The 26,590-nt window shown below is 34.9% G+C and overlaps 2 protein-coding genes across 2 annotated transcripts; one reads left to right on the top strand and one right to left on the bottom strand.

The window, feature by feature from the left end:
- Positions 1-5,076: 5,076 nt before the first annotated feature.
- LOC127557485 (olfactory receptor 52H1-like) lies at positions 5,077-6,021 on the top strand. The gene has a single exon (XM_051990796.1). The coding sequence runs from the start codon at positions 5,077-5,079 to the stop codon at positions 6,019-6,021; it is 945 nt and encodes a 314-aa protein (XP_051846756.1).
- Positions 6,022-20,264: 14,243 nt separating this feature from the next.
- On the bottom strand, positions 20,265-21,209 carry LOC127555356 (olfactory receptor 52B4-like). Its single transcript, XM_051987588.1, has one exon. The coding sequence runs from the start codon at positions 21,207-21,209 to the stop codon at positions 20,265-20,267; it is 945 nt and encodes a 314-aa protein (XP_051843548.1).
- Between the last annotated feature and the right edge of the window lie 5,381 nt (positions 21,210-26,590).

A 26,590-nucleotide genomic window follows, 5' to 3' on the forward strand; every position in this document is an offset into this window, starting at 1 on the left:
CCTCCTGGGATACCAAGGAGAAGAATAAAAAGTCCTATCTTGTTTCTTTCAAGGGTATTCATTCAGCCTTCATCTGAGTTCCCTGTCAAAGAAAGATTTCTCCTTCCTACAAGTAGGATAACTGGAAACTGAGCTTGGTGAGTTAAACCATGATTGTGAGCAGTAGTAGTGGTGGAAGTAAGGGACAAGGTTGTGTGGGGATGGGGAGCTATTCTATATGTCCAATATCATTAATATCATTAAACTACCTTGTCTCAGACTTGTCTCATCTGGAAGCAAGAAAGTGCACAAGACTGTCTTGGATGAATAGGGGCTTTTAGTTGTGAAAGAGCAAAAGAATGGATAAAGAGAATGTGACATGTGTAGGTGTGTTGTATATAATCATGTGTGTGTATATACACACATATCATGTTCTCCATACCTGCTCTGGATATACACACATATACATACATGAATGCATATATGCATATATATATATGTGTATATATGCGAGTATATAAGAGGGACTCAGTCCTGAGGAAAGTACTGGAGTGGGGCCTGGGCTAGGTCCTGGCATTAGAAATCTTTGCTAGATCATTTATTACACATGCTTTGTACTCCATGCGTTTTTTTGTTTTTAATATGTCGCTTCATTTTTTTTTTTTACTGTATAACTCAACAGTAAATGAAAGAAACAAGGTCCCATAGAGAAATGAAACTAGGTTCAAATTCTTTTAAATGCAGTTAGTGCTACTAGAACTTAAAATTCAGTATTTTCTCCAAATTTTCTTCCTAAACCATTTATAATTTTATTGGCTTATTGTTTATAGTAGTTGTAGTATTGAATACATTCTCTCCTAATCACTTGTAAAAAATTTAAATAAAACTACATTCAGCAGTTTATGTAAGAGATTATTAATTCTCTATCCAGAAAACTATTCATTTTTGCCATTGGTTCTAATTTAAATGATCATAAAATTCAAGTATAATTTTGGGGGAAGTGTGAATGTATACTTATTCATTTAAATAAGAAATCCACAAGTTTTTCAAGCTAAATAAGAAAAATCAGAGCAAATGTGTACTGAAGCAAGCTCCAACCATCTTTTAAGAGTAAGTTCTAAAGTTTTCAGTGTGAATATTTACACTTCAGAAGTCAGTAAAAACAGAGATTAATTTATTGGTTTATTAATTGTTCTTAAGATAAGGTTTGTAAGTGGGAATGTGTGCATATTTTTTCCCAGAGAGCCTAGTTATTAAACATTTGCCAGCATACCTTCATATTGCACTCTGTGATGTTGTTTGATATCATTAGTAATATTTACCAGAAGGCTAATGATATCTATAATCATAATCATAACTGGCATTTATATAGCACATTAAGGTTTGCAAAGTGTTTTATATACATTATCTCATTTAAGCCTCACATCATTAGCCTGGGATGAGAGACAGATTCCTGGAGAAGATTTCATTTAGGTTGGACTTTAAAGGATGTGTTTCAGTTTATTTGATAAAGAAGGGAGAGATAGAGAATATTTTACTCAGAGTTAAAATTATTAGCAAAGTTATGCACCTATAAAAATGACATTGTTAAACATGAGATATGGACTTCACATTCTTTCTATAAAGATTATTTCCTGAGCTACATTGGCCAAGTCAATTAATTCCATCATCTATAAAGTGAGAAGAATTAGATTGGATAGCCCCTTCCAGCTCTAAATTTATGAACCCAAGAGTGTGTAGGGGAAAGAGAGTACGTAGATCATTTCACCTATAAGGTTCTCATATTGCTATATGGGAGTATAAGATAAGACCAATAGTTAGCTTCAGATTATAGAGAATTGCATAGCTTGTGTGATAAAGTCAGTTTTTAATTTCAAGAAAAGATAATCTTTGAATAAATTAATTAGCATTCATGGTTTTTTCTTTGTCCATTGAAGAAGAAACTCCATTGTGGGAGTAAGGAACTTTAACAATTCACTTAAAGAGAAATTAATTGTAATACTCTATTTATTATGTGTGTTCTATGTTATACTTTTATGCTCTTTTTATAGTAATTTTCAGGTAGATCAATAATTCTTAAGTTATCTCTTTTGGATCTACTTTCTAGGTCAATTGTTGGGATGATTTTTTTTAAAGAAATATAAACTTGTATAACCAAGAGCAGCCATTCAAAATGAGAGAGCTGGACTGAATATGGCCTTAAACACTCCCAGAGTATATTTGAGAAATACAATACAATGAATACACTGAATACAATGAAGCACTGATATTGTTAATACATGGCTTTCAAAGTCAATATGTGATCTGCAGATATCTTTACTTAAGGTTGATAGCTTCCTCCCACTTTTTTAGGTAGTTTAATGTAAAGTTTTGAACTGGTTTTCAAAAATATTCACTTTGTAAGTTCAAAATTGAAAGACGAGGTTATACCCAAATAATGGTATAACCATTATTTATTTATTTATTTTCATATTTATTTATTTTTTTATTTTTATTTATAAAAATAACATAAATTAATTTAGGTTTCTGATAGGCATGAGCTCAATAATGTAACTTACAAATTGAAAAGACTGTAGAGCAAGAAAGGTGATCATCTTTGCTCAAGTTTTTAGCTTTAATTCAGGTTGTCATATTATCAGAGTATCTCCATAAAATGATAACATGGATAATGTTGGAAATATGAACCAGAATCCATGATAATTGCTCCAAGTAAGAAAGTGATGTAGTCTGAATAAATAAAATTTGGAGGTGATCCAATCACTGTCTTTCAATCTCCAAAAGACTGGCAAGTAGAAAAGATATTTTTTTAAAAAATTGGTCCCACAGATATGAACTAAACATAATAAGGGAAAATACAAGGAGGTATACTTTGGTTTAACATAAAAGAAACCCTCTAACAAATCTATTCTGATATAACATTTATATATTTGGGCTGCTGTCGAGAAGCAAGGAGGCTTCTCTCAGGGAATACCAGAAAGAAGGCCAAGCTTAGCAACAGAATGCTCAGTCACAACCTATGTGATTTTTTTTTTTTTGAGGGGCATGTGATTTATTTTGACAGAACCCATGCCAGGGTAATTTTTTACAACATTATCTCTTGTGCTCACTTCTGTTCCGATTTTTCCTCTCCCTCCCTCCACCTTCTCCCCGAGATGGCAAGCAGTCCTATACATGTTAAATATGCCACAGTATATCCTAGATACAGAAGGTAGAAATAACCCGGGAAGAAAAACAAAAATGCAAACAGTTTACATTCATTTCCTAATGTTCTTTCTTTGTGTGTAGCTGCTTCTGTCCATCATTGACCAATTGAAACAGAGTTAGATTTTCTCTTTGTCAAAGAAATCCACTTCCATCAGAATACATCCTCATTCAGTATTATAATTGAAGTATATAATGATCCCCTGGTTCTGCTCATTTCACTTAGCATCAGTTCATGTAAGTCTCTCCAAGCCTCTCTGTATTCATCCCGCTGGTCATTTCTTACAGAACAATAATATTCCATAACATTCATATGCCACAATTTACCCAATCATTCTCCAATTGATGGGCATCCATTCATTTTCCAGCTTCTAGCCACTACAAACAGGGCTTTTGGCACGTACAGGTCCCTTTCCCTTCTTTAGTATCTCTTTGGGGTATAAGCCCAGTAGTAGCACTGCTGGATCAAAGGGTATGCATAGTTTGATAACTTTTAGGGCATAATTCCAGATTGCTCTCCAGAATGACAACCTATGTGATTTTGAACAAATCAGTCTTTCTGGGAACTAGTTTTTTCATCTGTAAAGTGAGGAGATTGGATTAACTGTTTTCTAAGATCCCTTCTAGATTGAAATCAACAATCCTGTACTTTTAAGTGGACATTACATGAACATTTTTGGGGACAAATTTGGTTTCTTGTTCAAACATAAAATATCCTAAATTCTTTGATGAAATACAATATCCCCTTCCAACATGATGATAACTTGACTATTTGACTGATCAAGTATCATTTCCCCTTGAATATAAACAAGAGACAACATATTATAGAGGAGAGAGCTGACTTCAAAACTAGGAAGTTTAGGGTTCAAGTCAAGTATATCTTTGTCCCAGAATCACTTAGTCATTGTGTTCCCAGGTAACATTTTAATGCTATTGATATGAGAAAAGATGTTAACCTTCATTGACAGAGAATGTCTCTTACTAGAAATTCCCAATATCAATGATTTTTCTATCCACAAATAAATCATACCAATTCTTATACTATAGGCTTTATGCTATAATATTTAGTACTCTCCCCATCAGGTCCCATTAAAAAATTTATAGATTATTCTAAGTTCAAGAATCACTTTAGTTCATATTACTAAAATTTTAAGAATATGATCATTTGCCATTTTACATAAAGAGTACTGGCCAGATTACAAAATGTGGGTTCCCAAATTTATTAATTTTGTCACTATAGGCCAATAACATAATCTTTCTGAATCCATTATCCACAAGTTTATATTACTCTGTCTTACTGACCTCAAAGAGTTGCTGTCAGAAAAACTGTTTGTAAACTATAAAGTTTATGTATAGTACACTATATACACACATATATCTGTGTGTATATATGATTGTTTAGGAACAGCATTTTATATATTCAATTTACTAATATACATACATGCATATAATATACTGACTTAGATATACATATATATATCTATGTCAGTATATTATATATATTGTGAGAATATATATATATAGTGAGAAAAGCATTTGTGTACCTTATATACATACAGGTACGTCTATGAGTACATTTATGCATTATATTTACAAATATGTATGTAAACATACATATTTATGCATGTACATTCATGGGTCCCCATATTTGATTTAGCACATTATTCCTTTCCTGGGACACAATGCCCTCTGTTATTCTATTCCTCCTTTAAAGTGCCCAAATTAACGCAGAGCTGTTAGTTCTTCACTCTACCACACCCTACAGAATTCTTTGCACTAGAGAAGAGCCTCCTAAACACATAGAACGTTTGACAGTGGCACCTTCTACAGGGCCACCCTCAACTCTGGCAGCTAATTCTGGCATTTGGCTTCTCTTCAAGGTTCAAGAATTACCTGATGGCCACATTCAACCTCAGCAGCTACAACCCCAGCTTCTTTATCCTAGTGGGCATTCCAGGGCTTGAGAAGTTCCACATATGGATCGCAGTTCCTTTCTGTGCTATCTACTTTGTGGCCATTGGGGGTAACTGTATCCTGCTATACCTCATTGCTGTGGAGCGCAGCCTCCATGAGCCCATGTTCCTTTTCCTCTCCATGCTGGCCAAAACGGACCTCATTCTGTCAACTACCACTATTCCTAAACTTCTCAGCAACCTCTGGTTTGGTGACAAGAAAATCAGCTTCTCAGGCTGCCTTACCCAGATGTTTTTCCTCCATTTCAGCTTTGTTATAGATTCTGCCATACTACTGGCCATGGCATATGACCGCTATGTGGCCATATGCTTCCCATTGAGATATACCACCATTCTGACCTACCAGGTCATCATCAAGATTATGATGGGAATCATCATCAGGAGCTTCTGTGTCATCTTGCCAGATGTTTTCCTGCTAAAGCGACTGCCCTTCTGCCGAACACGTATCATCCCCCATACATATTGTGAACACATAGGTGTGGCACGACTTTCCTGTGCTGACATCTCAATCAACATCTGGTATGGTTTTGCTGTGCCCCTTATGACTGTGATTTCTGACATTGTCCTTATTGCTGTCTCTTATACCATTATACTGAGGGCTGTCTTCCGCCTTCCTTCGCATGGTGCCCGCCAGAAGGCTCTTGGAACCTGTGGATCTCACATCTGTGTCATCCTCATGTTCTATACTCCAGCCTTCTTTTCCATTCTTGCTCATCGTTTTGGACACAATGTTCCACGTCATGTTCTCATCCTATTTGCCAACTTTTATGTTGCCATTCCTCCAGCTCTCAATCCCATTGTCTATGGAGTGAAGACCAAGCAAATTCGAGATAAGATTCTGCTCCTATTTTCTCCAAAGTGGACCTAATGACATCTAACTATTGGAAGGAAACTAGAAGGAACTGAGGGAAATCTTTCAAAAAATGAATTTGTGGCATTTTCCATAAAAGAGAAAAACAGAAACTAAATTGCTTTCTATATTCATAAAATTCAAGAGTCTAGTCCTAGTACAAGGTATTAGAATGGAGACAGAAAAAAATAACAAGAAAATCAGGAAAGATGATTTATTATCAAGAAGAAGATAAAGACTTCTTGTGAATAGAAGAAACCCTATTGTTACTGAACAGTGTATATTGTGAAATTAAAAGAAGTGATTAGGATAGCCTATCTTTTTTCCCCTCTCTGTTAAAAATAATTTTTTCCCCAAATAGGTGATTTGGGGATAAATTAGCAATCAGAGCAGAAAAGTGAAAGACACAATATCTGAAGCCAATTTTTTTTGAGTAAATATAATGTTAAAGCCAGTTAGTTTTTAATTTCACAGTATAAGAACTCAGCTCCTAAAATAGGACTCTAGATATTTTCCAATTGGAGATTGTTCATCCAAACTTTCAAGAGTTTCTGCCATATGGCATCCTGCTAATTCTGTCACTGAAAATTTAAAAAAAGAAAATTAAAATAAAAGAAAGAAATGAAATGAGATTAAGGTTCACAACTAAAGCAGTAGCTTAAAAGTAGAAGAAGTATTTAGTATTCCCACTTAAGTCTACAAAAATTTCATTTCCCTTCATGGGCTATCATATTTGAAGATCATCATTTGGAGCTGGAAGGAACCAAGTATCCAAAGATTCCAGTCTACTCATTTTACAGATAAGAACACTGAAATGCTGAAAAGTTACACATCTAATAAGTATCATCTTATTCTAATCTTGAACTTTTAGCCACATGTCTATTTCTAGTGAGGCAACTCAGCGGTACAATGACTAGAGCATAAGATTTAGATGTAGGAAAACCGGAATTCAAACCTTGATTCAGGCTCTTACTGATTATATAACTGGGGGCAAATCATTTAACATCTTTCTGCCTCAGATTCTTCATCTTTAAAGCAGATCCACCTCACAAAATTGTTGGGAGGATCAGGTGAGTTAAAATATCTAAAGAACTTTGACAAAAGTTCCACATATGGAATATTATGTATACATATGCATATATATGTACTATTATTATTTTTCTCTATTCATATTACCATATTACCAATTAAACTAGTAAATTAGCTACTACTCCCATAAAGAAGCAACAAGAGTGCCATTAAGAAAACCAGACCCAAAAAGTTCCAAATGGTAGTGATTATGAATGGATAGCACTCTAATTCACCAGAGCATGACTGGAAAATATTTTCATTCTATACTGATAGTCAAAAAAAAATTAGTTGCCTACTATTTACTAGTTGCTGTGCTAAATTCTAAGAATTCAAAGAAAGGCAAAAACAGCCCCTGTCCTTAAGGATCTCACAGTAAATGGGGGAAGAGGGAATGACATGAAAATGATTGTGAGCAAATATAAATTAGAGATAATCAATACAGGGAATGCACTAGCATTAAGGAAGAATGGGAAATTTTTCTAGTAGGATATAGGATTTTAGGTGAGACTCGAAAGAAAGCAATTCATGCTAGACTGTCTTCCCAAATCTGATAAGGAAAAATAGGTTTAAAGAGGCCATGGGTGAAAATACATAAGAAACTTGACAACCAATTTATATGAAACAAAGATCAAGTTCAGATGATATGATTAAGGACAGATAATACAAAATGAGTATGAAAGTATATATTGTTCTGAAAATCTAGTACAAAAAATAGTCAAATTCAGAATGAATTTGAACAAGTAAAATAATCTAGGAACAACAAAAAGGGGACTTTTTATTTTTAGTGTTTTTTTTTTTTTAATGAAGCTCTATTCTTTTTCCTTCTCACTCTATTTTCCTACTAAGAAATCAAAAACAAAACAAACAAAGAAAATAGCCTCCAGCCAAGCAAAACAAACCCCCATACTGTCCATAAGTCAATCATCTATCAGGAAGTGAGTAACCTAGTTCATGATGAGTCTTCTGTAATTGTGTTTCACAGCTTTACTAATAATCTGTTTTCCCACAGCCATTTTAGCCTTTGCCTTTCTATTCTTTGTCATCTTTGCCAGTCTGAGGAGTGTGATGTGATAGTTCAATTTGTATTTTAGTTTTCTAATAATTAGTGATTTAAAGCATTTTTATATGGCTATTGATAGCTAGAACTTTTTTTCTCTGAAATCTGCCTGCCTGTTTGACTATTTATCAAATAGGAAGTAGCTCTTATTCTTATATTCTTATATTTTTCTATTCTATATATTCTTATATATTTCAATAAATTTACTATATATATATACATATATATAATATTAGAAATAAAACTTTCTGAAAGTCTCATTTGAGTGAAATTTGAAATCCAAAAAAATAGTCATTAGTTCAATTGCAACTTGAAAAGGAATACCTATGGATCTGTCCTCTATCCTGCCCAGTTTCACCTTTTTAAAAAAATTAATAATTTAGAAAAAAGTTTGACACATTCATCAAGGTTCAAAATTACATAAAATTTTATGTTACATTAGCTAAAATGTGTGAATACATCAAGATTCAAAAATATTTGTACAGACTTTGCTGAAATTAACATGATTATGTTTATTAAAATAAATGTACAATTTTTTTTATTTGCTTCAAAAGAACTAGCATTGTTGTGGATTTTGTAGGAAGCTCAGTTGGACAATTGTCTAAATAAGAAATAAATGTTTTAGTGTTTTGCAGACTCAATACAAGCAATTTGACTTGGAATGTGTAATAAAAATTAGGAATCCAAAAAAGTTATTATTGCTTGGGGCTATATTTAGAAAGACAATAAACAAGTGTCCCCAGCCTCTCAAAATGATAGTTTGAGGTTTGCAATAATCTTATTTCACCCTTAAGTCTGCTCAGGCACACTGGGTAAAAAAAAGGTTTTTGTTGGCTCTAAGTTCCCTGCTCTCAAGAAGATTCCATTTGGAGAGATAAATGTCTTTCTTGCTGATTTTTAGTCTATCTCCTTCTACCTTACATTCATTTCTCCAAGTTGTTTGTTTATTCCCACCTTCGAATGTGCACCCAACTTATTTTCTCTCTGCTGTTACCAGACTCCATTACTAGCTGTCTACCCATCTCTGCTAAGTACCAAAATCAAAGACAAGACAATGTCATTCTCTGGATTGTAAGGAAGGTGAAGACAGACTGAATTTGTAGAACAAAGCAAGGCAAAAGAACATTTGTTGTTCTGTTTGTAGAATTTGTTAATGTGTTAAGAATTTGTAGAATAGAGCCTAGCTCCCTAAGTCCATAAAGGAAAACACCATGATGCAGATTAAATAATTATTGTAATCACCAAATATCTGACTTTCTCAAATAGTTATGTGTTTTAGAACTCCCGCATTATCAACTTTCCCATTTTTGGAATATCCTATTTAATAGAATAAAAATGAAATATCAAACAAAATTCTAAAAAGTCATTCCTAATCCCTGAGCTGAGTGTCTGGTTTACATGTATCTAAAAATGTATATGTGTGTGTGTTTGTGTATGTGTGCATGTGTCATCTTGCTTGTATGCTAATAACAAAGTCCATTAAAGGACAGGAATATGGGATTGTGTTTCTATTTCTTGAGGCCCAGAACAAGACTAACATGACATACACATCAATATATGCATTTGTGTGTACATTGAAATCTACACATATATATCTATGCTTTAAAGATCAATTTTCCAAATATAGTCTTTAGGACTCATGACTAAATGCTATTTAATTATTGCAGAAAAGATATGGGGATGTTAGTAGATTGCTGGTTCAATGAAAACCAGAGTTTGCTATGGAAATAAAGAAAATAACCAAAACAGCTTTAGGAAGTATGACAGGAGGTAAAATGTCTAGAATGAGGATGATGATAGTTTCCTCATACTCCAATAAGTGGAAACTCCCATTTGGAGTACTGTAGCCTCAAGGTACTACATTATAGCAAAGACAATCTTTTAAAGTTATTTATAACTGTTCCACTATCAAGGTGATCTGAGTGGAAGAGGATTTATACTAATATTGCTTGGCCTCAGAAATTAGAAATAGGGACTAGGAATGAAAAACTGGAAGCAGCAAAATTAACTTTGATGAAAAACAAAACAAAATAAAATAAACTGAACATTTTGTCCTGTGGTAGAAAGTTCTATTGCAATAGAGATTCAAGAAGATTGTATGATAACTTGTCAATAGTATTATAGACTTGTTATTGTTTGTCCTTTGTTCTTGAAGAGAACCATGTCATCAGGGAGGTGATGCCATGACATGCAAATGAATTGGATTTAAGTGAGAGAAGGCTGTGCAAAGTCCCCTGCCTCATTTTTTCCCTCCAGAGTTGTCTGGGTCCTCTGGCAAGACAACAATCAGGATAACTGGAGAAGGACCTCAATCAATGGGAGACCTCGATCTATTTAAGCCAAAGTCTTTGATAGGTGTTGTGTTTGACTGCAGTTTCATGTTTTCAGAAATTAAGGTTAGATTGCAATTGAGGCAAAGAATTTCCTCTTTCACCTGGTACCAAAAATAAATAAATAAATAAATGAATCTGAGAGGGGAAAACCCCCAGGGTTTTTGACCAAAGCAATAAGAGCTGCTATTTACATTGAATATAAGTCAATCAAGATCCAAACATCGGGGCTTGGCCTAGGATTTATTGGTGGCCAAGAAAATCAGATTGGTTTTGGTTTAAGGTATGATCCCTAAGAAGAAAATCTAGCCCATAAATCCCAAGACACCTTGGGCGTATTGTAGATAGAATTATAATAATAGCTAATATTTATATTGTACTTTGAGCCATACACTGTGCTAATCCCTTTACAATTATCTCATTTGATCCTCATAACAATCCTCAGAAGTAGATGCTATTATTATGCCCATTTTATAGATCAAAAACTGAGGTAGTATTTAAATGACTTGTCCAGGGTCACCCAGCTAATTTATATCTGAGGGAGGATGTCAGATCTTCCAAACTCCAGGCTCTCCTATCAATTCACTATGCTACCTAAGTAGATGCCTCTAAATGGAATGGGCATTAGACTAAATTACAGCTCTACAAGATGGAAGACGCCTTATATCTTGTCCAACCTGTGTTTGTACAGAAATTTAGATCAAGTCTGCTGGCCTACAGTATATGAAATTTTCTTTCTTTCTTTTTTTTTAATTGGGGAATTATTTTGCTGTCTTTCATTCTTATATCTGTTCCATTCTCCATGATATTTCAAAGATCACCTTCATCAAAAAGAATGCTTATCTTCTAATTAAAGCAATAACTCTTTGATATTCTCCAGGAAATTGGTTTCTTTATCTTCTTCTCCCTTGTCAATACAATACATTCACTTCCTGATATGCTTCATATACCCCAAACCCTCACATGTAAGAAAGCAAAAAAAATTATTAAGCATAGTATTTATTAAATATTAAATATTCTTTATATAATAGCACTTTAAGGTTTTCAAAGTGTTGTACAACTATTATATCATTTTGTAATACCAGAGAAACTGAAACAAGATAGAGATTTGTTTTTAATCTTTTGTTTGTGGATAGTTTAGCCTAACCAATCGAATTGAACTCATGTTCAAAAATCATTCAGTCCAGAGTGACTGGGGGACAGCGTTTATATAGCAAAGCAAGCAGGTGATACAGAAGCAAAAGAATGCAGTTAGGTCATCAGGCAGCTGTTATACAAAAAATTATATTTCTCACAACTTAAAGATGTAATGCCAGAGAAACTGAGGCAAGATAGAGATTAGAGGTTTTTAATATTTTATTAGTGGATAGTAGGACTGGCCAAGCCATTTTAGCCAGCCAGAAGAACTGGACTCTTCTCTCAAAGTATTCAGCAACGAGTGAGGGATTCCAACAACACATATACAGCTTCAGCAATTGGGGAAACAAAGGGAAGGAGGAGTAGAGCACTGGTGAGCGGGAACTCCAGGAAAGGACCATAAATTCAGTTCTGACAGGTTGGTGATAAAGAAGGAAGAATCATAAATTCTGATAAGTAGGAAAGGAAGAAGCTAGGAGACATTAAGTGTGTTTCAGAGGATCTCATCTAAGTATTTGAGATAAGCCATCTGGAGTTTTATGACTCTAGAATTCTAAAGTAGCCAGGGCTCCCAGCCCTAATTATCTCACTCCTAATGGCCAGGAAGGGGGAATTAATACCAAGGAAACTGAGGCAGAACAATTAGGGGAAACTCAGGCTGGAAAACAGGCATAACAAAGTAATAACCAGATGTACACAATGATGGGAATGGGTTTGGGACATATACAATAGTGAGAGTAACTGGATGCATAACATGATGGGAATGGGCTTAGGAGGACATTCTAGCGTCAGTATTTTTGGGCAACAATAACTGATCTTATCTGTAGAAGCATCTCACAGCTGTGATGCCCAAGTAAGCAGAAGAATAGAAATAGGCAAGGTCACTCTATGGTCATGCTTGTCACTTTGATCTACTGTGTGAGGCTAAGTTCAGGTTCTTATGAGAAACTTACAGGGTAGCAATTTTACCCTCAAAATTAAAAAAAAAAAAAAAGACTTGTTTTTCTAAATGTTCCAATATTTCACATTATTTGTGTGAAAAGGAAAATATTTTGGCAAATCATTTTGGTTAGATAATGCTGGGGTTTCTTTCCCCCCCTTGTTTTAAATTACTAACTACCTCATTTCTTTTATGGGTAATGTGCTGTGCTATGCATAGCATTAATACCAGCTGTCATAACTAAAGTTGTATGATTTGTTCAAAATATAGCTGTCTTACCTATCTAGTATCCTTTATAATGCTGGGAACCAGCTTTGTTGAATTATTATGATGAAACATAAGAATTTGATAGTGGTAGATTATTCAACATTCAAGATTAGTGTTTCCCTTCTTCATATGTTCAAATAACTGTAGTTTAAATTATCAAAAAAAATGGATAATGAATAGATAGATTGGAGGAAATTAAGACAGTAGGTTAAGGCAAAACAGAAGATAAGTGACTTGACTAGAGTCACACAGTTATTAAGGAGGAAGTAGTAGGATTTTAACTGAGGTCTTCTTGTTCAGGTGACTACTCATAGTACTACTTAGTTATCACACACAGACAGTGCCTGAGAGTATTTGAAATTTTATTCTCTTAGACTCCTATCTTTCTATGGAGAGGAGAAAAATGTTTTAACATCTTCCTACCAGGTTCAAAAAGAGGTTACTGTATTTAATCCACTCCATCTTGGCCACACTTCCAATTCATATCCTTCTTCTTTCTAAGCCCTACCTGTCAATACAGACTAAGATAAGATAACTTTAGGTACCATGACACCCTGTTGACTCATCCTAAGCTTTCATAACACTAGGTCAAATAAGATAATGTATGTAATGCTCTTGAAAAACCTTGTAGTGTGACACAAGGCTTGGTACAGTGGAAAAAGTCCCTTTAGTGGCTTTAGTGGCAAAGACTATCAGTTCAAATCCTGCTTTTGTCATATTTCATGTATGACACTGAGTGAAGCACTTAACCTTTCAGGACTTCAATGTCCTTCTCTGTAAAATAAGAAGTTGGATTAGAAGGCTTTCAAAAACTTTTTCAGCTAAGATCTGTGATCCTATTAACTAATTAAAAACATCAGCTGCTCTTGTGGTTGCTTCTTTATGAAGCTCATTAGTTCGTTTTTTATAAGGACTGCTACCTACTCCATCAATCACTATACATTTATTAAGTGCCTATCATATGCTAGGCATCATTCTAAGTAGTAGATATAAAAAGGAGAAAAGAAAGTCCCTAATCTAAATATAAGAATTTTCTTTATCCCTCTCATATTCTTCCTTCTGGTACATGTTCTAGTCTATGAAGTGGGAAAGGCAGATCAGTAAGAAAAGACAGAAATACTGGGGAAGATATTTGATGAGAGCTATGAGAGAGGTGAGAGTAGCAGAAGAAGAATGGAGGACAGGAGAAAGAAATAATCTAAACAGTATCCTGGAAAGAAGTTTCAAAGGGGAAAATGGAAAGAACAGTACAAAAGGTTGATCTGTGTTCTCTTGAATTCTTTGGAAGTTCTGCAAGGATAAAAAAATGAATAATGGAGAAAGGGGTCTAGTGGGTCTGATCTCTTTGGCTAGAGTCATCCTTCTTTTGGGGGAAAATGTAATATCTATCCATTTGTTTTGGGACCTGACAATCTATCAAAGCCCAGATATAATATGGAATAACACTGTGTTAAGATCTGAATGTGGAGAAAGTGAGAATACCCAGAGGGAGGAAGAATCTTGTATCTTGTCTCTGGGGAAAAAAAGCTACAGACATGCATGTGTGGTATCTCAAGGCTAGGAATCTGAACTAATAAATAAGGATGCAAAGAACTGAATACTTAGTGGACAGTAAAAAGAGATGTTGAAAAAAAGAAACAGAATCTAGAAAAAACTTCTGAAGGAGGAATACTTGGGTCAGTTTTAATTAAGGAAAAGAGATATGTGAATTGGCAGAAAAAAGTGGGAAAGCATGTCATAGAGCAAGGTCTCTGTGAAAAATAGGACATACAGCATATAGAGATTACAGAAACAAGATTTTGAGCTCACAGGGACTTTTAGATCATATAATACAAATGTTTCATTTAATAGATAAAAAACTGAGAGCCAAAGAGAGTAATGCCTTAGGCAGGTCATAGTTTGTAAAAGGTAGAAGCAATATTCCAATCTATTAATGATATATAAGTAGAGAGTAAAATATCTGAATGAGGTGAGACATTCTGCTGGAGATAAGGAGAAAGAAAAGTTGAGGGGTAATTAAGGGGAAAGGGATTGCATCACTGAAAAAAGAAGAAACACACCAAAAAGTAATGAGAAATTAATTAGAAAGGCCCTAGAATAATGGCTCCATATAGAGCTAGAGTAGGGATTGAAGTTGCAGGGGGTATGTGAGGTAATAAGTTTGATGATGGAGGAATAGATGAGGGGCAACAGGTAAAAAGAAAAAGGGGAGATTGATTTATTAGACTATATAGGTCATTGAATTTGAGATTAAAGAATCAGGAGGCAGGAATGTTTCCTTATGAAAATAAACACAGAGAAGTGTGAAAGTAAAGGAACCAAAAATGTTGGGATGTTTCTGCATTTCTCCAAAACTTTTTTTTAAACATATAGCTGTTCTGGAAAGAGACACATATTGACTGTCATGTCAATGACATAGACATGAGTGTTCATTTTTATGTTGAAAGAGCCTGGAAGGGATGGATGGATGATTATTTATTTGGAGTCAAATCACACTTCTGATAGCAAATGTGAGCAAATTATTGAATTTCTCCAAATCTTAGTTTCCTCATCTGGAAAATGAGAATGTTAACAAGTATAGTAACAATATTACAATGTTCTTTTGAAATGTCATTGTGATCAAATGAATATTTCAAGACTGGTTGTGCTTATAGGCAAAGGAGATAGAATAATGTGGAGAAAGAATATTTCTATTGTGGTATGTGAGGGCATGTGATTTTAAGTATAAGTATAAAGTTTTGGTAGAATATGGAGGAATGAGAATAGATAGAAATCTGAATAGAATTGATAACCCAATATCTACGGGAGAGGAGTTAGTATTTAGATTTGGCAACATAAATAAAAGCACCATGATGATGAGATCCAGAAAATAATTGTTCTAATTGTTAGCTGACATGGAGAGTTGATGAAGGTCTGTAGAATCAAGGGAAAAGATGAATTATTAAAAGGGAATTCATTTATTTTTCATTTTGAATGTTGAACTTATGAAAAACAGAACCATAAACTCTGGGAGGTAGAAGGAATATTAAAATTCATCAAATGTATCCTTACACAAAGTATAGTAATTTTCTCTATGGTGTCCATCAGAATTGTACTTAAACACTTCCAATAATGAGAAATACATTGTATCTATATTTGTGCACATTGTGGTAAATGCATGAGTTATTGAATGTGAGAGGATACTAATATCAATGTATGTTTAAAATGTAGTTATGCATATCAGGGCATTATTACATAAATGTTTATGTGCTTTTCAGCTACACATGTTATATATGCCTGCTCCTTCTACCCCAGCAGAGTGCTAGCTCCCCGAGTGGATATTTCATTTGTTGCATTATTTTCTTTATACAGTATCTTGCAGATAGTAAATAGCTAATAAAATGATGGTAGTGGTTGAATGTGTCTGTACTGGTCTTTCTCAATCACAAACATATTCTCAAAAAAAGTTAATAATAGAAAGTTTTTCATTTGCCTCTAGGCATGATGGGATTGTTATCATCTTCAATCACTCTTGGAAATATTGTAGCAGACATTCTATACAGGTACAAGTTGGCTTTAATGAACTCTGAATTCCTTTCCATCTATGAAGTTAGATGATTGTGTTCTATCTTGAATCTTTCTGGTGGCAGCCCTCAACTTATCCTCTTTCTCAAGAATTGGGAAGATAGAAGCATAAGAGGAGGCAAAAAAGCCAAAATGTACTCGTGAGAAGCTAGAGGTGTCCTTGAAGCCTGGGTTAAAGCCACTCTTCTGACACATACTCTGTGTGAACCTGGACAAACCATTTTACCTTTAAATGCCTCCAGGCTTCTCTAAGACTGTAAATTGTAGAGAAGAGGTCTATATGTATTCTTATAAAAAAATTCCTTTTATGAAATACTCTACAATAATGAAATCACAAATCTATTCTCATTTTCAATAAAGAATTAATTAATTTCATGTTCTCTTGACTGACCATTTCAAAGATGCTCTAATATATCCAGACAAGAAAAGAATACCCTTTGGTTCTTGGCAACACAGAAAGGAAGTAGTAGAGAATTGGTCAGCTGCTGACCTTTGTTGCTACTACCCAAGTCATATAGGCTTCTTTCAAGAAATATGACAACTTCTTATGCTTCCTAAGAATGAAATACTGAGAGGTCCAACTTTTCAATCCAAGTAATAACACAACAGAAAATCCTTTCCTCCTTATCCTTCGAAAGGCTCAGGTAACAAGCATTAATATCAACATCACCATCCCCTCCTTCTCCTCTTGTTCTTGTTCTTGTTCTAGTTCTTGCTCTTCTTGTTCTTCTGCTTCTTCTTGTTCTCCTTCTCCTCCTTTTTCTATTCTTCCTCCTCCTTCTCTTCTTTTTCTTCTCTTTTCTTTCCTCATTCTCCCTTTCCCCTTGTAAGATTTCCTATCCTTATCTTTATCCACATTCTTATTCCTCCTTTTCAATTCCTTGAATCAGGACTCCAGGTTAGGTAAAATTTTGATGTGCATTAAAGAAAGAAATGTGAAATAAAGCTGGAGACATCATTGTGGTAGTGAAATTCATTTCCACATAGTGAAATCACATTATGTAGAATTCCTAGATTCTAGACTCTCTTATAGAAAATTAGTAGCAAAGGCAGGACTGAAACACATTTCTCTTGTTTCTTGGTCCAAGAATGTTTCCATTATACTCACCACTTGATAGTCTATTAGAGGTAAAGACAAATAGATATGTGAGTCACTATCATTAATTTGTACCCTTATATTTTGAAGATTGCTATAGTTAACCATAACAATCTAGTATTTATTTTTAGGGGTTTTTTTGCCCTCTATGACTTATAAATTAATGGAGTGTTGGCTATCTTTATACTAAATATTAAATACTGAAGACAAGATGTTTTCAGAAACCAGGAGTCTAAAAAAATAAAACCTACTAACGATCAGTTCTTTAAACCTATATTGTGAAACCTCAGAACCAATTTACTTAACAGGCTTGGGTCCATATTTGGGGTCTCTCTAAAATGGGGAGTAGAGAGGTATTCAATACATAAAGACAATCAGGCATGGAATAACTATGTCCTCTACCCAAGAGAAATATTTAATATAAGGCACTTAAAAGCATAAATTCACCTAAAAATTAAAACAAAAATGATTAAATTGAACAAGTAGCAGTATTAACTACTGTTGTAGTCTGTTTAAAGAGTGATACTTAAGACCACATAATCATGAATTAGTTTTCCATACTGATGAGTGACATTTTATGTTTCATTCTGGCTCTCTACTATCTTACTGCTATCTCCCACAAAATCCATGTCTTCTGGCAAGCCAGGCTAGATTAGACTCATCCTTTAGCCAGCACTCTTCTTCATAACACCAGATTAGTTGTTGGTAATCACTTCTGAAGTGTAAACATCAGTGACTGAAGAACCAGATTCCATGAACTCCTGGAAATTACAAAATAGTGTCCAAGCCTGAACATATCCATGTTGAGATTAGTACCTAAGATCAAATGGGAAAAAAACAAGAAGACAACCAAAATCCTGAAGCAGGCTTGTCTAGGATGGATGTTCATATAGATGCTATATGTTCATAGATACATGGCAGTCAGGGAAGATAAGTTTCCCCCCCTGCCCCCATTCCCCACTACTTGTCATAAGAGCCATTTCCCAACAATCATAACATGATAACAATCAGAATGTAAGAGTGACAGGGACAAAGTTACTTTGCTGGTAATGATCCACTGAGATGTTGGCTTGTCCTTCTTGGCTGTTAATAATCATCTCAAAATAGAATTATTCAGCTAAGTGCTATATTAATGGAAGTAGAAAGTTTTATTATGCCCCAAATTTCTTCTACTTCATCTACTAGAATTTAAAAAAATTATGCATGTTCAATACCTAATTATATGTACAGACTGACATACTTGCAAGGCATATACTTTAGTCTTCTTACCATCTTGGATATGCTTTTCTGTAAGTTCTTTGGTATGCAAATGATCATAATTCTTAGAAGTGAATACTTTCTTCTGGACATGTTGTAGCCCCAACATTTTTTCCCTAAAACTTTCCAACCAAGATCTTCTAACCAGACGAGAGAAAAATAGGATTAATATCTCCAGTGTCGCATGTTACTCTTGCATAAATTCAGTTCAAGATAGTAATAACCATACTATACTATTTATTCATATTCATTCTGTAGTCATACTGTACTATTTATTCATATTCTGTCTATATAGCACTCATTAAGATAATTTTCCAAGTTATCTTTCAAATCAAATCAAAAGGACTTCAAAATAAAAATGATGGGGAAGGAAAAGATAACTTATGTATATTAAGTAGATCTACAAAATCATTCTGTAGAGAGTAGCTCAAAGAAGGAAAAATAGTAACTGAGACACCTAGACATTCATATAAGACAGGAACCAGTACTAAAACCTATGGCCTTAAGTGTTTATACAGAAATGGACAAAGTTTAGACAAGTTGTTAACAAGTATTTATTAAAGGAAATCTTTATTTTATTTTATCAAAAACTAATTAAAATATACTTTTAAGGTTATGAATCAAATTATTATCAATTAAGTAATCCATTTGTTAAATGATACCAGCACTGTGATTTTGATATAATTAAAAGCAAAAAAAAATAATAATATCTACTGTCAAGGAGCTTTCATTCTTATGAGAAAACAATGAAAATCAGACTATACAAGCTAAATGCAAAGTAGTTGGAAGGTAATGTGAGGGAATAGCACTAGAAAAATAACTGAGAAAAAAATTTTGAAATACAGTTCTCAGAGGAATGAGTCTCAAGGTGGATACTGGGAACTTCAGGGGAACTCTATTCATCAATCTATGAAAGAGGTAATCTGGACCTATTCTGACATATGTGCTAGATTTCTACAAATAAGAACTTCAAAGAGTTCAGAAGAAAGATGAGTATGATCCCATGGAGTAAAATACTTTAGAAATCAGATCAGGAGGGATTATATAAGGATATAATTCCACTAAGGATACTAAGAAGTTTTTGGGAGCAATCTTCAGGCATTTTAACATCAAAACAATTTTACATCACCTCTACCTGAATAGGAGCTTTCCAGCAACTTCTGAGGCTTTGACTCCCTGCAGATTGTTTTCTCCAAGAAAACCCTATTGCTGGCTTTGATCTAGAAAGTCATTTTGCTTACCATAAACTGAACTTTTAACTTCAGTGAATGGCCAAGAGAATTAGAGGTGCTCCATAATCTGAGAAGCGTCACCTACCCATATGAAAGTAAGTACAATAATCTATTTTCATTTAGTGCTTTAAGGTTTGCATAATTTTTTCTCCTCAAAGCAGTCCTGTGAAGTAGGTATTGTATGTATTATCCCCATGTTGGAGATGTGGGACTCAAGTGAAATTTAAGTGAATTATTCAAGATCACAAAACTATTGAGTTTCAAAGTGATTCATACTGTCCACATCAGTTAGCAAGTGCAGTTCCCAACCCTACTTTCCCTTTGAGAATAGGAAATTAACCACACGCTCCCGTATTTGCTTAGTTTTCACCCCATAAATAATGGGATTCAGCACAGGAGGAGCCAGCACACAGACATTGGCCAGGAGAATGTGGGTGTGAAGGGGCACATGTTGCCCAAACCTCTGAGTGATAATAGTGAAAATACCTGGAAAATAAAACATGGAGATGACCCCAAGGTGGGAACCACATGTGCTCAAAGCTTTGCTACGGGCACCCTGAGATGGGAGGCGGAAGACAGCTCGCAGTATGAGGATGTAGGAAATGGCTATGAGCAGGGCATCCAACACCACAGTGAAAAGGAGGACAGACAGACCATACCAGACATTTACACGGATGTCAGCACAAGCAAATTTAGCCACAGCCATATGCTCACAGTTGGTGTGGGGGAGTACTCGGCTGCGGCAGAAAGGTAACCTCTTGACCAGAAACACGTCAGGAAGAATCACACAAAAACTTCTCACAATGATAGTGAGACCAACATATCCTATTATTCTGTGGCTGAGTATAGCAGCATATCTCAGTGGGTCACAGATGGCCACATAGCGATCAAATGCCATTGCCAGCAAGATTCCTGACTCAGCAATGAATGTAGAATGGATGAAGAAAATCTGAGTGACACATCCATCCAGGGAGATCTCTCCAGCCTGAAACCAGAAGATGGCCAAAGCCTTGGGCAAAACTGTGTTAGAGAGGATGAGGTCTGTCCCAGCAAGCATGGAGAGGAAAAAGTACATGGGCTCATGAAGGCTGCGTTCATTGCTGATGACAAAAATTAGGAGGCTGTTGCCAATCAGAGCAACTAGATAGGAGAAGCAGAAGGGGATAGATATCCATAAATGCTGGGCTTCTAGTCCAGGGATGCCAACCAAGATGAATACCGTGTGACTGGTAATTGTATGGTTAGGAGAGGCCATGACCAGGAATGGTTAGCTTTGGGTCATAATCCTGCAGATAAAGATAATATCAGGAAAGAGGGGAAGGCTTTTCATGTACTTAGTAGATATTTTGAATTTACTTATTTGTTTCCATGTTATTTCCTTCAGTAGAAGATTAGCTCCTGGAGGGCAGAGATAATTGGAGGTGAAAGAATTTCAGTTGAATTATTTGAGATCTTAAAAAATGATACTGTTAAAGGATTGTCCTCAATATGCCAGAAAATTTGAAAAACTCAACAGTGGCCACTAGATTATAAAACATCATTTTATATCCCAGTCCTGAAGAAGGGCAATGCTAAAAAATGTTCAAGCAATCAAATAGTTTTGCTCATTTCATATGTCAATAAAGGTATGGTTATGATTCTATAAGCTAAGCCTCAGCAATATGTAAAGCAAACATTTCCAGAAGGGTAGGCTGATTTTTGAAGAGACAAAGGAATTAGAGAACAAATTGCCAACATTTGCTGGATTACAGAAAAATCTACTTTTACCTTATTGAATACACTAGTCTTCGACTCAGTGTATCACAACAAATTATGGCAATTCTTCAAAAGATGGGAGTACCAATTTATCTCCTGAAAAACTTGCATGTGGGTCAAGAAGCAGCAGTTAGAACTGAATATTGGACAAATGACGGTTCAAGATTTGAAAGGAATACAACAGAGCTACATATTATCCCCTTATTTACCATGTATGCAGACTTGTTGTTGAGTCATTTCAGTTGTGTCCAACTTTTCATGACCTTACTTGGACTTCTCTTGGAAAAATGCTAGAGTGGTTTTCCCTTTGCTTCTTCAGAATTTTACTGATAAAGAAAATGAGGCAAACAAAATAAATGATTTGCCCAGTATCATACAGCTAGTAAGTGTCTGAGGCCAGATTTGAACTCAGAATGATGAGTCTTTCTAACACTATGCTCAAAACTTTAACGACTGCACCATCTAGCTCCCCACATATGTAGAGTATACCATGCAAAATGCCAGCTTGAATGAATCAAAGGTCAAAATTAAGGTTGTGGTAATAAATGTCAACAATTTAAGATATGCATATGAGAAGATTCTGATGGCAGAAAGTAAAGAACTAAGAAGTCTCTTGCTGAGAGTGAAATAAGAGATTATAAATAAATACAAAAAATAGCTTTAAAACTTAACACATTCTCATACACATACATACAACAAACAAGCAAACAAACAAAAATCTAACATCATGGCATCTGGTCCTCATAAAGGGAAGAAAATGGAAGCCATGTCAGATTTTATATTCTTGGGCTCAAAGACCTTTGCAGATAGTGACTGTAGCCATGAAATTAAAAGATGCTTTTTCCTTGGAAGGAAAGCTATGATATTTGGATTGCACAGTATAAAGCAAACACATCACTTTGACAGCAAAAGGCCAGGTAGTCAGATCTATGGTTTTTCCAGTTAGATGGCTGTGAAAGATGGACTATCAGGAAAGCTGAACAGAAACAACATTTTCAAATTATGGTGCTAGAGAAGACTTTTAAGAGCCCTTAGATAGTAAGGAGAACAAAAGAAATCAATTCAGACTATTCAACGGAAAGACAAATGCTGAAGTTGAAGTTTAAATACATTGAGCATATAATGAGAAAACAGAAGTAATTGGAAAAACCCTGATGCTGGGGAAAATTGAAGGCAAGAGGAGAAAAGGATGACAGACAATGAGACAGGAAATGAAGAGGGAACAGTGAAGACTAAAAGATTATGCTCAGTGGGGTCATAGAAAGCCAGTTGCTAAATAACTGAGCAACAACAATAACAACAAATAAAGGATTGGGTTTAACATCCTTCACACAACACACACACACACACACACACACACACACACACACACACACACACATTCTAGAAGACCAGATTCTGTTACTCCCAAACTTCCCTTCTTTCCCTACTTTTTACTCTCTCTTCCTAAAAACTTCTGCTTTTAACTTAGGCTGAACTGGGAGACAAATGATCTAGAATTGTGTCCAGTTTGAGGAACTTCTCCCTATTCCTTCTAGGTCTGAGGGGATTGAAGAAAGTAGAAGTCTCTGGGGAGACTTGAAGAAGAGAAGAATGACCAATGCTTATAGTATATTCTAAGCCTTTTTCTACAAATAAACCATTCCAATCTTCTTCTTCATTCATATGCACTTACAGACTAATATAGGTACATACATACACAAATTTTCATTCACACAAAAACATGCAAAAACACATCTGTTCTCTCACACGAGCCTACATGCATGCATAGTCACAGATTTGGACATACATATACATATACACCAAAGCCTCTGAACTAGCTCTGAGACTTATGTCTCACTGATAAGGACTGAACTTTTCTTCTGTATTGAATCAAGACTTTCTTAGAAATGCAGAACATCCAGAGGAGATTCTATTGCTTTCCTGTCTCCAGAAACTGTGAATCCTTCCTCAACCTAGTCATGAATGTAGAAAATAAGAAGTAGAATTTTCTAAGATATTGAAATGTCCTTTGAAAATGGGAAGGGATTTTAGAGAAGCTGTTGCCCACCTTCCACATTTTACACAAAAGAAAAAATAAAACTAAAAGGGCAAAATGACTAGCTCCAGGTCACAGAAACAAAAGTTAAATTAGAGACAAAACCACAGATATAATTTAATGCCTTTGAATCCCAGGCAAGAATCCTTCTGTGGAATCATGGGATTTCAAAATGCAGGCCAACAGGAACCTCAGAGGTGATTCAAGTGTGATCTCAATTCTATAGGGATAAAAAGAGCCATCTGCATTCAGAGAGAGAACTATGAAGACTGAATGTGGATCAAAAGATACAAAACAAAACTTTTCTGTTGTTGTTGTTTATTTCCTTATTGTTTTTCTTTCTCCTGTTTTCCCCCCTTTTGACCTGCTTTTTCTTGCGCAGCATGGTGAATATGGAAATATGTTTATTTGCAATTGCAATATTTAACCCATAGTGTATTGTTTGCTATCTTAAAAAGTGGGATGGCTAGGGAGAAAAATTTGGAAAACAAAATTTTGCAAAAGTGAATGTAGAAAACTATGTATTTGGAAAAATAAAATATTATAAAAATAAAATAAAGAAGTTGGGGTAAAAAATAGTCAAAAATCATCTAAGATCTTTACTTAAGAAGGAATCTCCTTTAGAATCCTTTAACAATAACCCACCTAGCTGTCTCAGTCTTAAGAGATGGTTCTCACCTCTCTATGATGATCTATGGACTTAGGGCTCTTTTCCATCCTTGCCACTCCTCATCTTTCTTATTTCCATCCTCTTTAGGTCTTTTCTCAGGTTGTTTCCCATGAGTTGTAAAGAGGAGGATAAAGAACCAGTTCAAAATAGAATCATGTAGGGACTAGCTCTAGGTCTGAATCAAATGATCTGAGTTCAGATCCTGGTTCTGCCATTTTCTTATGATCACTTTGCTAGCAAGTTATTTTACCCCTCCAGAGTATATATTTTCTTCATCTGTAAAGTTAAGATAATAGTTTTGTATTATCTGTCTTCTAGGATTGTTATGAATAACATAAGATCAATATAAAATAGGTAATAAATGCAAAGCAAATAGAAATATAAAATTGTTCTAATTAATATTAGATTCTCATACATACCTCATCTTTTTTGTCTCATCTTAAATATTTTAGATATGGAAAACAAGCAATCCCATTCATAAATGTGCACCCAACTACTATATGGACAGCAGCCAGGAAAAAGGGAGGTCTTAGGCCAGTTTATCTTCTCTCCAGGTTCCTTAGGGATCATAGCCCCATTCTTTTGTCTCTCAGGATTTCTTACTCTGCCTCTTTCTCTGTTTATCAAAGCCATTTAGTTACACACAAACACCTCAGGTTTTTTAACATGTTCCTTGCTGAATTTTGATACTTTGAGTTATTCCTCAAAACTCTCTAAGAGGAGATGGGATGAATGGAATGTGAAGATAAGTGTTAGTATCTATAAAAGTGATGACTTTTTCTTCAGTTTCCCAAAGCTAACATCAATTAATTACCTTGACTATCCAAAGAAACTAATTAATCTCAGACTTCTTTAAAAAACACATTATCCTCATTTCCAGATATAGCATTTTCAGATGAGTATGCCATAATAGGTAGAGAACCAGTTTTGGAAAACTAGGGTTCAAGTCTTGCCTTTAACCCTGTGTGATCCTGGGCAAGACCTTTACCTTTCAGTGGTCTAGGCAACTCTATGAGATACTAAACTACAGATATGTCAGCCTGCATTAGTGGAGGGAGTTTCTTCATTTAAAGAAAAACAACAAAGAATTGTGGGGAATTAAAAAAAAAGTTTGACTGATATTGAAATATGTATAGGCTTACTATGTGAATCAAATATTAAATTGATTTTATTGGGTTATGTTTAGCCCCAGAGATGCAGGGGGAAAAAGAATGGTTACAGAGGGAACTGGTTTCTATATTAAAAGAAGTATTCTGATACTCAGAACTGTTCCAATAAAGAATAGACAGCTTTAAGAGATAATGGTGAAGGTCCTTGAGGATAGGCTAGATTGTCACTTAACAGGGAGTTGGAGTTGGGGTTTTTGACCAGATAAGAAATAACAGACCCATAAAATTCTATTTTTTTTTATTGTGTGAATGAGACAACAGAGAGAGGTAATATTATCAAGTTAATTATTATATTGGCACCACTGATCTGCTAAATGAATCAGAAGACAGCTTCTGGCATGTTTGGGAGCATTCCCAACAGAGGATTTATTAAAAAAAAATTCACAAATAATAACAAATCAGAGGAATTACAAATGAATCAACAACAATGCTGCTGTGATTAGAGCAAATAACACATATATTGGTCTTACAACTCTGGGATGGGGTCACACAGCTCTCAATGCCCCATAAGCAGGATAGGAGACAGTTGGATATGTAGCAAGCTTACATTCCAAAAGAAAAATCAGGATATCAGATATGGCTGGGGAAAAGAAAAGAATGTATATCAAGTTTCAATTAGTGGGGAGACTATATGGGGTCAGTAGAAATAAGAGTTAAGAACAAGATATGGGGACCTGGTGTTAGATGAGCATGTTTGAGCAAGAGTAGTAGAGTGCTGGACCTGGAGTAAAAAATATTTTTATGAGTTAAAATATAGCCTTAGACACTTACTGGCTGGGAAAGTCACTTTGCCTTGTTTGCCTCAATTTCCTCATCTGTAAAATGAACTAGATAAATAAATAGCAAACCACTCAAGTATGTTTATCAAGAAAACCACAAATGAGGTCATAAAGAGTTGGACATAGCTGAAAAAAATAATTGGAAAAACATTTGGGAGAAGGGTATCACATGATGCTTTGCCCTAAGCTTTGCATGTTTTGCACAATTATTGGTTCAGGAAATTC

Source organism: Antechinus flavipes, chromosome 3 (genome assembly GCF_016432865.1).
Source record: "Antechinus flavipes isolate AdamAnt ecotype Samford, QLD, Australia chromosome 3, AdamAnt_v2, whole genome shotgun sequence".
In the NCBI taxonomy this organism is placed as follows: domain Eukaryota; kingdom Metazoa; phylum Chordata; class Mammalia; order Dasyuromorphia; family Dasyuridae; genus Antechinus; species Antechinus flavipes.

Bases quoted from the DNA above. Each gene is read 5' to 3' on its own strand.
- LOC127557485 (XM_051990796.1), top strand. From the start codon at position 5,077: ATGGCCACATTCAACCTCAGCAGCTACAACCCCAGCTTCTTTATCCTA.
- LOC127555356 (XM_051987588.1), bottom strand. From the start codon at position 21,209: ATGGCCTCTCCTAACCATACAATTACCAGTCACACGGTATTCATCTTG.